General features: G+C 36.5%; 3 protein-coding genes and 1 long non-coding RNA gene across 4 annotated transcripts; 3 read left to right on the top strand and 1 right to left on the bottom strand.

The window, feature by feature from the left end:
• The first annotated feature begins 799 nt into the window (after window positions 1-799).
• Window positions 800-1,694, top strand: Tmem18 (transmembrane protein 18). Its single transcript, XM_014231777.3, has 4 exons — window positions 800-965; window positions 1,024-1,141; window positions 1,207-1,355; window positions 1,419-1,694. The coding sequence occupies exons 1-4, from the start codon at window positions 903-905 to the stop codon at window positions 1,557-1,559; spliced, it is 471 nt and encodes a 156-aa protein (XP_014087252.1). The 5' UTR covers window positions 800-902; the 3' UTR covers window positions 1,560-1,694.
• Window positions 1,695-2,236: 542 nt separating this feature from the next.
• LOC138857037 (uncharacterized) lies at window positions 2,237-3,315 on the top strand. Its single transcript, XR_011396032.1, has 2 exons — window positions 2,237-2,415; window positions 2,481-3,315. It is a non-coding gene; the product is annotated as an uncharacterized lncRNA (long non-coding RNA).
• A 519-nt stretch (window positions 3,316-3,834) lies between these two features.
• Window positions 3,835-11,066, top strand: Tmem131 (Transmembrane protein 131). Its single transcript, XM_014231805.3, has 4 exons — window positions 3,835-4,754; window positions 4,814-6,247; window positions 6,355-9,397; window positions 9,459-11,066. Exons 1-4 carry the CDS (start codon window positions 4,164-4,166, stop codon window positions 10,091-10,093), a joined length of 5,703 nt encoding a protein of 1,900 aa, XP_014087280.2. The 5' UTR covers window positions 3,835-4,163; the 3' UTR covers window positions 10,094-11,066.
• A 241-nt stretch (window positions 11,067-11,307) lies between these two features.
• Window positions 11,308-12,222, bottom strand: Ufc1 (Ubiquitin-fold modifier conjugating enzyme 1). Its single transcript, XM_014231807.3, has 3 exons — window positions 11,820-12,222; window positions 11,589-11,756; window positions 11,308-11,496 (listed from the first exon to the last, which is right to left on the bottom strand). The coding sequence occupies exons 1-3, from the start codon at window positions 12,072-12,074 to the stop codon at window positions 11,425-11,427; spliced, it is 495 nt and encodes a 164-aa protein (XP_014087282.1). The 5' UTR covers window positions 12,075-12,222; the 3' UTR covers window positions 11,308-11,424.
• Window positions 12,223-12,394: the final 172 nt, after the last annotated feature.

Here is a 12,394-nt window from a genome sequence, read left to right as displayed (position 1 = left end):
TTTTCAAAGAGTACATTAAATAATTTATTTCTGATTTATTTTAGCGAAATTGTATTATATTATAACAATACGTAATAAAGCACACATTTCGGTTATTAAAAAAATTTTAGCTGGGTATAAATATGTCTATTTGGTTATATTTTTTATATATGTATACCAAAAAACAATTTCTTTGAGTTTTTTACGCCTACGATTATTGTGTCTTATATAAGCTATTTTTATTGAGTTTACACAAAACTTCAAAACCTGCAATAATGTACATAGTAACTAATACCTCACTGGTTAATAACCAAAGAGCGCTACCAAAGGTTTCTGTTAAAGTATCTATGAGTTTATTGTGGTCGGATCGACACATATAACCGAAACTATTGTCTGAGTTTGATCGTTCATTCCATTTTTACACAAAGAGCTTATGAGTTACACTTTGTGTATGCTCTAATACATTAGCAGTCGTAATATGCTGGGATATAAATGAAAATCTTAATTAAAAAACATAATTTCAAATTTGTAATTCTAAGTATCGGAGTGATAAATAAAAAAATGTTAATCCCAAGTTTCATGAAAATAAAAATATCACAACCTTGACTATGTGTAAGAAATGAATGATCTATTATACGTATAGTGAATATTTTTGTGGACTCGGCCAAGAGAAACTCATAGAAGCTTTAATAAAAATCGCTGGTAGGTCGCTTGACTTCACGTACATCTTTCTCAATATCTATACTTCTTGACAATGAGATTTAATATTTCTTGCGTGGCAACATTATTAAATGTTGATTTGACATTCTTTGACTATAGTAGCTTTTGTTTATTTCCTCATTATTTACATCTGGTAAAACTGATGTGGGCAACAAGAACATATTGGTTTTTAAAACTGTTTGGTACTTGCACAAGGATTAAAAATGGTGAACCCAAATTTCATTGAAGTTAATGAAATCACTGGTTATTGGTCATTTTTGGCAAGTGTAAGTACCCTTTATAAAACATATATTAAAGATATTAAGCTACATGGAAAATAAACAGATTGACTGGAACGATCCGTGGCTGATTGCGCTTATAGCATTGCATGTTCTTACAACGGTGACAACTCTGATGACAAGGAACAACACTAACTTTCAAATATTTCTATTTCTAATACTATGTGAGTTTTATATACCAATTGTCCTTAGTTATTGTTTCAAAATTATGCACTATTTTCTACTTTAGTATCAGCGGCGTACTGCTCGGAAAGCATTAACGAATTTGCGGCAGCTAAATGGAAGAGCTTTTCTAAGCAGCAATACTTTGATAGTAATGGACTTTTTATTTCGACAGTATTTTCAATACCGATATTACTTAATTGTATGCTAATAATCGTAAGTATGAATAACGAAGGCTATGCAAATTTTAAAAAATCTAATTAAATTTTAATGTTTAAGGGTGCTTGGATGTACAACTCCTTGCAAATTATGGTTACGCTAAAACGAGCACAGCTTCTGCGGAAAGTGAAGCGAGATCATAAAGAAAAGAAGTTACAGCCTGCCAAAGAAGTTACATCAAAACACGATAAATCGGAATAAAATAGTTGATATATCAATAATTAATAAATCTATAATAATTGTAAAACTATTTTAATCAGTAGTATTTAAGTTTAGTTTGACAAGGTTTGTTAAGGTTATATGTGTTTAAATTGTAAATAAATTTCAATTAATAAATATGCGGATTTTAATATTTTTTAGGCAAAGCTAATTATATTTGTACAAATTACTTAATGAATACTTTTAGTAATTTAACCACACCAGATACTTTGCAAAAGTAGTCAAAAATACTTAAATATTAAAATGCGAAAATCGTATAAGCTTGAAACGTTAGCCTCAAGTTGGACTTATTAAAAAACTACACGAATGTCGTAAGATCGGATTTTAGCTTTCGAAGTCGTAAAAAAATATAATATCAATATATATATATTATATATAATCACCACATAAAAGCGTACATACACATATAAAATTGCATGAGTTTCGATTTAGAATTGAGTTCTATATAAATATAGCATATCCTGTTATTTATTTAATAAATTTTTATTAAGTAAGTAAATAAGAAATATATTATACAAAATTATTGTATTTTTCCCTACATTTTCGTTACATTCATTTTCAACAGATATAGCTACTGACAATAAAATAGAATGAAATAGATTGTTCCAAAATGGTTAAAAATCTTTATTATTTGTCCGTTTTGCCTGTAATCGATTCCTACAAAATATATGTATCTATTCTTCTATCTTTTAAAACACGCTATTAAAACAGTCTGTTGCATTTTACTGTTATCTTTGTGTTCAAATGAAACAAAAGTGTGCTTTTGTTGTCGTGACAAAAAATAGAAATAAGGAATAATAAAATCAACGATAGGCGTTATTTAGTAAACCATTGTATTGTAAGTATATACTCGTAATCTTTAGGATATTTTTTAAAAATTGAAATTTTGTTACAATTAAGTAGAATGGGCCGAGGAAAGCATTGTCTAGCGGCAGAGCGTGAGCTCATAAAATATTTAAAAATACCGGTTATACCCAAAAGGAAAATGGTGAAAATTATAAAAAAAACTCCCAAAAATTTGTTTTACAATAACTTTACTTTTAACCTCCAAAATAATGCAAATTGAGAGGCCGGTCACGAAAAACGACGTCTCTGGATGACAATTACATTAAGATTTTATAAAAACGCAACCCCTTCAAGCCCTCTGTAGCTATCCAAAGATAATTGGGTGTCGATTTATTTGAGAAATGTTACGCGTCGCCTTTTAGAAAATAATCTGTTCCGGTAAAGAAAATGTAAAAAAGTGGCGTGAGATCCTTTGGTCCGATGAATCTAAAATAAGGTAGGTAGCGATTGAAAAGTTTAGGCTCGATGTCCGAAGAAGCTGAAATTAATCTTTGATCCACGACAAAAACCTTCAAACATGGAGATCAAGATATGGAGATGTTTTTCGTGGTACGAAGTCTGGTCGCTATTATGTCGAATAAACATGCCTTAAGTTTGGCAGTTCCAGCATGACAATGACCCGAAACATATCTCGGGTGTGGTAGCAGGCTCAAGGAATCGATGTTATGACTTGGCCGTCGCAATCTCCGGATTTAAAACCTATAGAAAACCTGTGGAAAATTGTAAAGGAAAAGTTGGGAGCCTTTAAACCTCGAAATAAGGAGGTACTATGGAAAAACGTACAAAAACGTGGTATTCAATTTCGAATTCAGTCTGTAAAGCTCTAGTGGAATCTATGCCGAAAAGGTGCATTGCCGTACTCGCAAATAAAAGTTTTGCAACAAAAATCTAACTTGTATGCATTTTTAGTTATAGTATCTACAATTTACGAGTTTTGGTTCCATGCTTCTATTTCATTGTCAATTGAAGCTCCTTTTAAAGTTGTTTTCTGATAACACTTAAATTTATATTAAGTTATTTTTGCTTTTGAAATATGTAAAATAAATTTAATAAATATTTTAATACTATTTATTGTCAGTAACTTTATATAAGTCTAATAGCTTGCAGTTGATTTTTGAAATTTGATAAACTATTTATGGACTTATAATTTACGTTTGCTAGTAATTTAATTTTTTCTAAATGTATGAATATTGAAATGCATTCTTTAAATTCAAGGGATATCTTAAATATTTTCTTAAAAATTTCAAAAAAATTTCTTTCGCCAATGTTGCAGATCAATTAAAAGCAAAAAAAAAAAATTCCTATACACAAAGTTTTTCCTGTGTTTTTACCTATCATGATTATTTTATGTCATGTGCTTCGTATTTTTTAAGCAATCCGTATTCCATGACATACGCTTGATAGACTGATTATTATTATTTTTTGCACTTTTACAGACGACAGGCTGATAGTGTAGTGTTTTCAGACGATAAATATTTTTAAGATAAAAATAATAGAATGTGCAGAGACATGCCAAAACATTTATATAAAAAATAAAAGTAATTTGAAAAATTAAAACAACAGCAATACGAATAAAAGAGTTTGATCGGAAACCGATTGGACTTTAAAAAGAAGAAAGCAATAAGTAAAAAGGAAGAAGAAGGACAAACGTAGGCCATTAAGCACACCCAAAAAGCCACTACCGGCTGAGAGAAACGTGTATCTTCAGACGAAAGGCAAAGTGATTATTTTTGCGTCAAGATGTCACGACCTTCGTCACTCGCTTGGGTGCTCATGTTACTTCTAAGTCGCGTAGCCGGCGATATAGATAGTACTGGTAGCAGTGAAAAACAACCGTTAAATTCCTCAACTGAGCTACCTTCTGTCTTGGAGACTTTAATGCCTGCCACAGACGCAACTAGTGATGAGCTTCAACGAAGTCTGCGCTTCGAACCTCCTTTGGTTGACTTTGGTGAAGCGTGTCCTGTAGGTACTGCACGAGCACACACAGTGACACTTTTGAATCAAAATGTCAATCGAAGCGTGTATTTGACATCAGTGTCTGGACGTACACCTATGTTTTACTCGAGTTTTTTTGAGGCAAAAGTTGTTCCACCGCAGGGTAATACCACATTTAATGTAGTATTTTTACCGCGTATGCACGGCATTGTTGCTACTGATCTCTTAATTCACACATCATTCGGGCAAGCACGATTGCAAGTACGCGGCAAGGGTCGAGACTGTCCGTATAGACTTAAGCCCTTGGTTGGGATTAAGGCTCCACTTAATGCGACACTTACACCAGAAATACAAATGTATAATCCACATAGTAAACCACTTCAAATACTTGAGGTATGGAATAATACTTTAATTGTTCTGAATCTCTGTAAGTAATTAACATCGTCTTTCAGGTTTATAGCAGTGGAGGTTTGTTTCAATTAGAACTGCCGAGTGGTGGGCAAGAAGGTCCACAAACTTTATGGGAAATACCGCCATATGAAACGAAATCTGTTATAAGAATACGTTTTCATGCTCGAACCGTTGGTAACCATACGGCTTATATACGTATAAAAATATCAGATCAGGTTGAAAGAGGCATTGGTGATACACTGGACACAGGGGAAAATGTGTTGGTAATACCGGTCGAATTTGAAATTTTACCATTACACGGATTATATACAGATAATCCCGTTATCAACTTCGGTCGTTTTTCAACAAAAGATGGTGGGGATGTGGCGCGGGATAGCAGCGTGAAGCCGATTCAGTTTAAGTTACATTTACACAGTTCACATATGCGTCAACAGTACGAGTTACTCGACTTTACCCTTCGTAATATATCTGGACTGACATTCGATCCGAAAGATGGAGTAGTAATTTTAGAGGCAGATTCATTTGATAGCACAACAATATTGGATGAGTTAATGGTTATAAGGAGTATACCACGAGAGCCACTTCAGGACATCGTCACTCCGTCGACGCAAGAATTTACGATACTAATTCGAGCAGAAGTATTCAAGGGCTTGCTGCACTATGATAGCAATTCTACCACATTTATAACACAAGCTACACTTGGTACGCGGGGCGGCAATAAGCGCACCTTAGTGCTGCGCAATGACTATGAAACTCCTCTGGCATTGCTTAATGTAAGCCTACCACAAGATGATATAGGCAGTCAAGCGTTACGTGCGCAGTTTAGTAGCGATTACCTTGATGCGATAGCCGATGGTGCATCAGGCTCCTTAGTACTGCCAGCGGGTGGATCTTTACCACTGTTGCAACTTCAGATGATTAATTCAAGCTTGACATATAAAGCTAGTTTACATATATGCACCAATATTACACATGTTGAGGTGCCTTTAGTAGTATGTGGTGGCCGATTGCATGTTTCCACCTATGATACTGCGCGCATACAAGCCGATGGGCCATATAACGTTGATCTGAATCTAGGAGCCATTCCGCTGGCAGAGACATCACATGACGGTTATATTGTGTTGCGCAATCGCAATCCATTACCTGTCAAGCTGAACACTTGGAACTTTCAATCGCCTCAAGGTGTCTACTTTCATACTACTTTTCGAGGCTGTTTACGTCCGTCTTCATTACGAGCGTTACGTAATACAACGCTTAAGTTGGAGAGTGCAAAATTCAAGTTATGCACTCAATTGGAGGAAAATGATGTGGCTGTTTTTCAAGTAACGATACAATCGTACATAACCGAGCAACATCAATGCAACCTGAAAATATGGACTGCTTATGAGGAGATCACCACGACGGTACGTTTTCGCACATGGATCGGCAAATTGGAGGTGGATCAAGAGCAACTTTATTTCAATAACTGCTTTCCGGTAAATTAGTTAAAGATTTCTGATACAGCTCCCTGTAAATGTTTAAGGAATAAAACAAAATAGATTTTACAATATATCTATTTTTATTTTATTTTTGTCTCTTTCAGGGGAAACAATGTTCAGCAGAACTAGCAATACGCTCCACATTTCAGCACTCCATACACATTACTTCTATAAATTTCACTGATGCCGGGTTGCACTTCGAGGATTACAACGTTAACGGGTCAACGATCGAAGGCAATGCTATGACTAAGGTGGGCCGAATACATGTCAATCCATCATTGTTTTGCCAAAATCGTTGCTATATACCGCAAGATGGGCGAACCAGCAGTCTTGCCTTCCCGGCACCTCCAAAAACTCGTGGGGGTCTTAACAACAATTTACATTTTGATGAGACGGAGTTACGTCGACGAACCGAGTTGTTTCGCCACCTAAAGTACGACTTTCAAAATATTGTTTTTACACTAAATAGCCATGAGTTGCGCCGATTCCTGTTACAGTTGATTATTGACATTGAATGGCCGAAGTTCGTCTCTGAAAAACCAGTACTGCCTACTATAGAAGTGGGTAAATCTCACGAAGTACAAGTGTTACTCAGTAATCCGGCGGACACACCGGTACTACTAGATTACTTCCTAGCTGATCCATCGTATGCGAAGGAGACAGAGCTGTCGCTGCCTCTAGAAGTAGTGGATATCGTGCCACACTGCTATTTAACCGATAAAGAAGTATTCTCTTTGCCAAGAGGTTCACCACGGCAACCAGTACTTTTGCACTCACATACGAGCTTACCAGTAACAGTTCGTTTAAACGCACCTGTGGCAGATAGTTATTGTACTTTGTTACACATAAGAAACAATCTGACGCTTTATGAAGCAGTCTGGGTTAGTGCGAAGGTTGTAGAGTCCGAATTCCGTCTGGGAAACCGTAAACCCGGTTCAAATGTATCGCTAACATTTAATTTTACTGAAAAACATTTCTCGATTTGTAATCCATCTTCCACGCATCACCACACGCTCAGCGGTCACAATGGTTTTAGCGCCATCAAATATCCATTGTTAAAGCGGAAATTCACTGCACGAAACACTGGCGAAATTCCAATTTGGATAAAGACATTTCAAATCGGTGATCAGATATGCTCTGGTTATGGTTTCAAAATAGTGGATTGCAATGGTTTTGCACTGAAGGCGAATGAGACGAAAAAGATTGAGATTATATTTACGCCCGATTTTACCATGAATCGCATTATGGTTCCATTAAAAATACATACCAATCTCTCTTACGATGTAGAGTATACAATGGTCGCGCAACTGCCATCAGGCACAATCGATCAATGTTCAGTCTTGATAGAACGCCCAGAATGGGAAGAACGCATACGTAGTGCGGCAATTGTGGTTTTGGCTACTACATTTGTTTTTGTTTTGATTGCCGCTCATATTGACTATGACAACATATTGCGTAGCCAGACGGCTCTATATGAAGCGCGCGACAAAGGTTCTGTGCACCCGACATTTAATCTCCGCACTATTGCGCTGAAGGCGCAAGCAGCCACACATGCGCACGAAGATGAACCGCAAATGGCCAACAGAATAGCAGCCAATGTGCAACAAATTCGATGTGGTGCTATCCATCCACAACACCCGAAGGGTAGTACGAGCAGCAGCAGTAGCAGCAGTGGCAGTAGTGGTAGCAGCGGCAACGGTACCAATGGTGTGAAGAAACGTAGTTTAAAGCGGCAAAATAACTTGAGTGGTAATGCTATGTCGTCCCGTGTGAGTTTACCGTGGTCACTGGATTTGAACGTTTTCAAGAGCAGTGTTCCACTGGCAAAACCTACAAGTGAGAACGATAAAATTAACCCCAGCAGTTGCATAAGTGGAGCTCACCCGACGCCTGGTAGTGAAAGCAGTGGTAAGAAGAGTTCATCTGCACTAACGCAAATCAAAACAAATACACACAGTGATAAATTAGATAGAAGCAACAGTGGAGGTAATACTAGTAACAGCAACACCGGTGGAAAGAAACAACAAATACAAGTGTCGGCAACACAGTTACAGGTGCAAACTTCCCCGCCGAAACAGCAGCAGTCTCGCGGCGCGAAGAAGCCAAAAAATAACGTTGCTGTTTCAGTGCCATCGAGCGAAAGAACCGATAAAGAGCCGCTAAGTAGCGGCGTTGTTTATCAAAAGGTACAAGGTAACAACGCTGGTAGCACAAAAAATGCACGCGGTAATACCAATAAGCCTACCGTCGGCGAAACATTGAATCATTTAAATGCGAAGAGCAACGTGCCTGATACTGCATCTAGTACCGTACCCATTTCAACACCTTTTCCTTCTATTAGGGATGTGGGCACGCAAAGTTCTGCAACCGGTGCGAAGTATGGGAAGACACCAGGTCGAGAGCGTCGCAAAGACGCACAAAACGCAAGCTCAACCAATATTGGGAATGATGTTGCTGTTCCGAATTGTCCGTCGGCGAATGCATCTCGACGAGCTGAACGTAGAAGTCGTCAACGTGCGTCAAACGCATTGCGAACACTAAATTTTAGCGATGCATCAATAACTGCTGGCACGGCAACACGTACGAGGCCTACGAATGGAAATGACAATGCCGGTGTCGGTGGGGGATGTGCAGCTGGTGGAATGGGTGGTTTAATAGGTTGCTTAAGTTCGCCATGGGATACTTGTAGTCAGGCTACTTTCAGCGATGTATTGCAAGCACAGCCCATCAGTGTGCTGACTAAAAACGCATCTAAAGCAAACGATAAATCTAATTTGGATGTTAGTGATAACAAATCAAATTTCTTTTTTACCGACAAAGAAAAGGGAATGACGGAACATGAATCAGATTTTACAAGCAAAGAGATGCAACAACAAACACAGTCTTTTGGACAAAAATCAGGAGATTCGGCTTTGGATAAGGCGACTGTTACGAATTCTACCGAACTCGGTCCGATAGGTTCGAAGAAATCACCTTCCTCTACTCCCGTCTGGGAGCCAGTTAATAGTAGCAGTAGCAGCAGCGGCAGTAGCAACCATAGCGGAAATGGTCTTCAAATTCCAAAGCCGATTGTCTCTACTGGAGATTGTAGTTTTTTCTCAGATCTTTTAACCACATATGAGTATGATGGAAACCGTCAGCTTAGAGGTTAGTATCCATAAATTATTGATCAAAATATTTATTCGCAATGTCATTTTGCTTACTTCAGGAATGGACACAGATCTCTATGAAATAAAAAAAGCACCAAACGAATATTTCGAATATATTTACAATTTACAACAGCAGCAGTTACAAGCCCAAGTGCAGGCGCATGTACAAGCCCAGCAGCAACATCAACAGCAGCAGCAATTGATGCAAGGTGTCGATTGGGCAAGACTCAACTCGCGCACTTGGTCACCAATGGCATATTTGGGACAGCATGATACTCCAAGTCTAAATAGCGCTGCACTACCTACGACAGTTACAAATGCATCACCTTGTGCTGCATTAATGAGTGGTTTAAGTGCTCCCGTAGTTGGTGGTAATAATACCGGATCAACATCTTGGCCAATCGGCGCAGCTCTCTCATCAACTAGCAATGTTGTCAACGGTAGTGGTGGGCCCACTATTATACGTCCGCCGCCAGGCTTGGAAAGCAACTTCCAGGGTATTAACAACAATACCCAAACAGTAGCGCAACAACAACAATCATTGAATGTTTCATCTACTGATGCAGGTGCTACTATAACAGCCGACATGCAGACATTCGATCCATTTAGTTCACTGAGCTCTATTTGGTCGGACAGTTGGCAGAAACGCGACAATAGTAATAACAGCAATAGGAACAATGGTAACATGAAATGAAGAGTGCTCTATGATGTGTGACCGGCCTCAATGTTTGAAAGTGTTAGGTTGAGCAAGTTTTTGATTAGCGATGCAATTTTGATGAGTTTTGTACGATTGTCTTCTTTTACAACCAAATATTACGCAAATCTCTTAATGGGTAGATTATTTATTACTTAATGTCGTTAGAATTTTGAAGATTCAAAACAAATCAAATAACCGCAAATTTTGTAGTTAATAAGATTTATATTGTAAAACTTGTTGCCATATGCTCACCCTTCCATTTCTCAAATATCTGGTCGTTTAAACCAATACATGCTCTATAAATTTACAATATAAAAAAGTAATTAGGGATAGACAGAGCTGCAGAAATAAAGTGAAGCGATCAAAATTCGAAATTCAATCACGTGAAATTCGAAATTGCATAACTGAAAGTTATTGTTATAATTTGTCTGATTTTTATTTTTTTTTTCCTTTCCTACATGTTTGTAGTAAGTCATAATTGGTGTTAAAATGAAAGGGGTGAAATCAATTTGAAGCCATGTGAAAACTGTACGTTAAAAATTTGTACTTTCCTTTTTTTTTAATTTTATTTATATTCACCAATCACTTGACTTTGTTATTTAATTTTAATATCGCGAAAGAAGAAAACTTATAATTTATTTTGGAAATTGTACTTTTACTTACAAAAGAAAGTAGAGAAAGAAAAATATATATGAAGTGAAATTTTAAAACTATATATATTTACATACGTACCCAAGAGTATTGCTCAACACGCCCTGGATAGCCATCTAAAATATATGTCCACACAATAGCCACAACTTTAATTCTTTAGAATAAACACAATGAATTATTTCATTTAAAAACTATATATATGGACTTAAGTGCAGATAACGCACAGAAAGAAATTCATAAATAAGTACATGCATACAAACCAAATACATACATACATCATTTCAAGCATACATTAAACAATTTTCATTTACTTGCAAAATCTATCGTGTATTTATTTCAATAATGTTAGTAGAGACGATCGCTAAATTGAATGCAGTTATTTTACGTCTACCGAACTCTATTCGTATACAGCCTAAGGGATTTTCCAACTTTTGTGCTACATTTCAATGTGATAACCATTTTAATGAGTGGTGATGGCCTATAAATTCATCCACTTTAATGTATAATTTTTGCCAAAAAAGTAAAGTGGATTTGGGTACACAAAAAGAGATAAGTTGTAATTTCATGTTTAATATAAAATTTATTTCAGTTGCTTTCAGGCACAACAACACTTTAGGTTTTCTATCATGGTACCAGTTTTTGTTCTTTTATCAATTATCGAAAATGTATCTATTATATCATTTATCCTTATAAGCTATAACGCTTTTTTCTATAAGATCGGGGATTTCAACTGCTAACCATGGGGCTAACTGAAAGTAAAAGTAAGTTTTATAAAATTAAGATCACTCATTGTTGTACAATACAAAATTTCTGAACTCAGATTGAGATTTTATTTACTTACACCTAAAGCCATTGCATGTGCAATCCCAAATTTTGGTACATTGCGCGCCCACAAGGGTTTAAAGTGATCAGTTAAGCAAATTTTACCACCTCGATACATTTTTGCAGTTTTTCCATCGAGTTCTGGAAGAGCTATTTCTGGCGCGGTTGTTGGATATGTTACCGGTATCTAAAATATTAAGCATTAAAATAAGGAACTTTTTAAACCAATTTTGGAATTTATTTCTCATACATCGAATTCGATATCAAACTCATATTTGAGTAGATTGTGCATATACCAACATTTCCCAAACCAACGTGTGCCTTCCTTATTTGATTCCAATCTGAACCAGTCACTTCCTGATTCCTTGTTGTTTTGAACGTATTTAATAAGTGCTTGATATTCCTCTTTTAGTCTTTGCACCCATAACTCCTTGTCCCGTGGTCCTGCACGGGTTTGCAGTAATGGAATATTACTAAGCGTTTTCCTTGTACATTCATCAACCATTATGGAAATTACTCAACTCAATTTGTTTCTTCTTTTGATAAGTTACTTTTGATGTGATAAAAATTAAATAATATTGATCACACATTCGCATACAATAACAAGTTTTACTTGAAGGAAAAACGACACGTCAAATAGTACTAAAAACAAGTGTTGCTGCTTGTTAAAAAAGATGATATTTGCCCAACATTTCACTCCGCTCTGCTTCGCTTCGTTGTGAACGAACTCATACGTAAGCACACATGAACTTTTATGTCGAAACAAAGCGAAGCAAAATCTGTATGTGAATCGGAAATTAGGAACACTGAAATCAAAAAAGTATT

This window comes from Bactrocera oleae, chromosome 4 (genome assembly GCF_042242935.1).
Source record: "Bactrocera oleae isolate idBacOlea1 chromosome 4, idBacOlea1, whole genome shotgun sequence".
Classification (NCBI taxonomy): Eukaryota; Metazoa; Arthropoda; class Insecta; order Diptera; family Tephritidae; genus Bactrocera; species Bactrocera oleae.
Note: the sequence above shows the minus strand (reverse complement) of the source record. Positions and strands in the feature narration are given on the sequence as shown.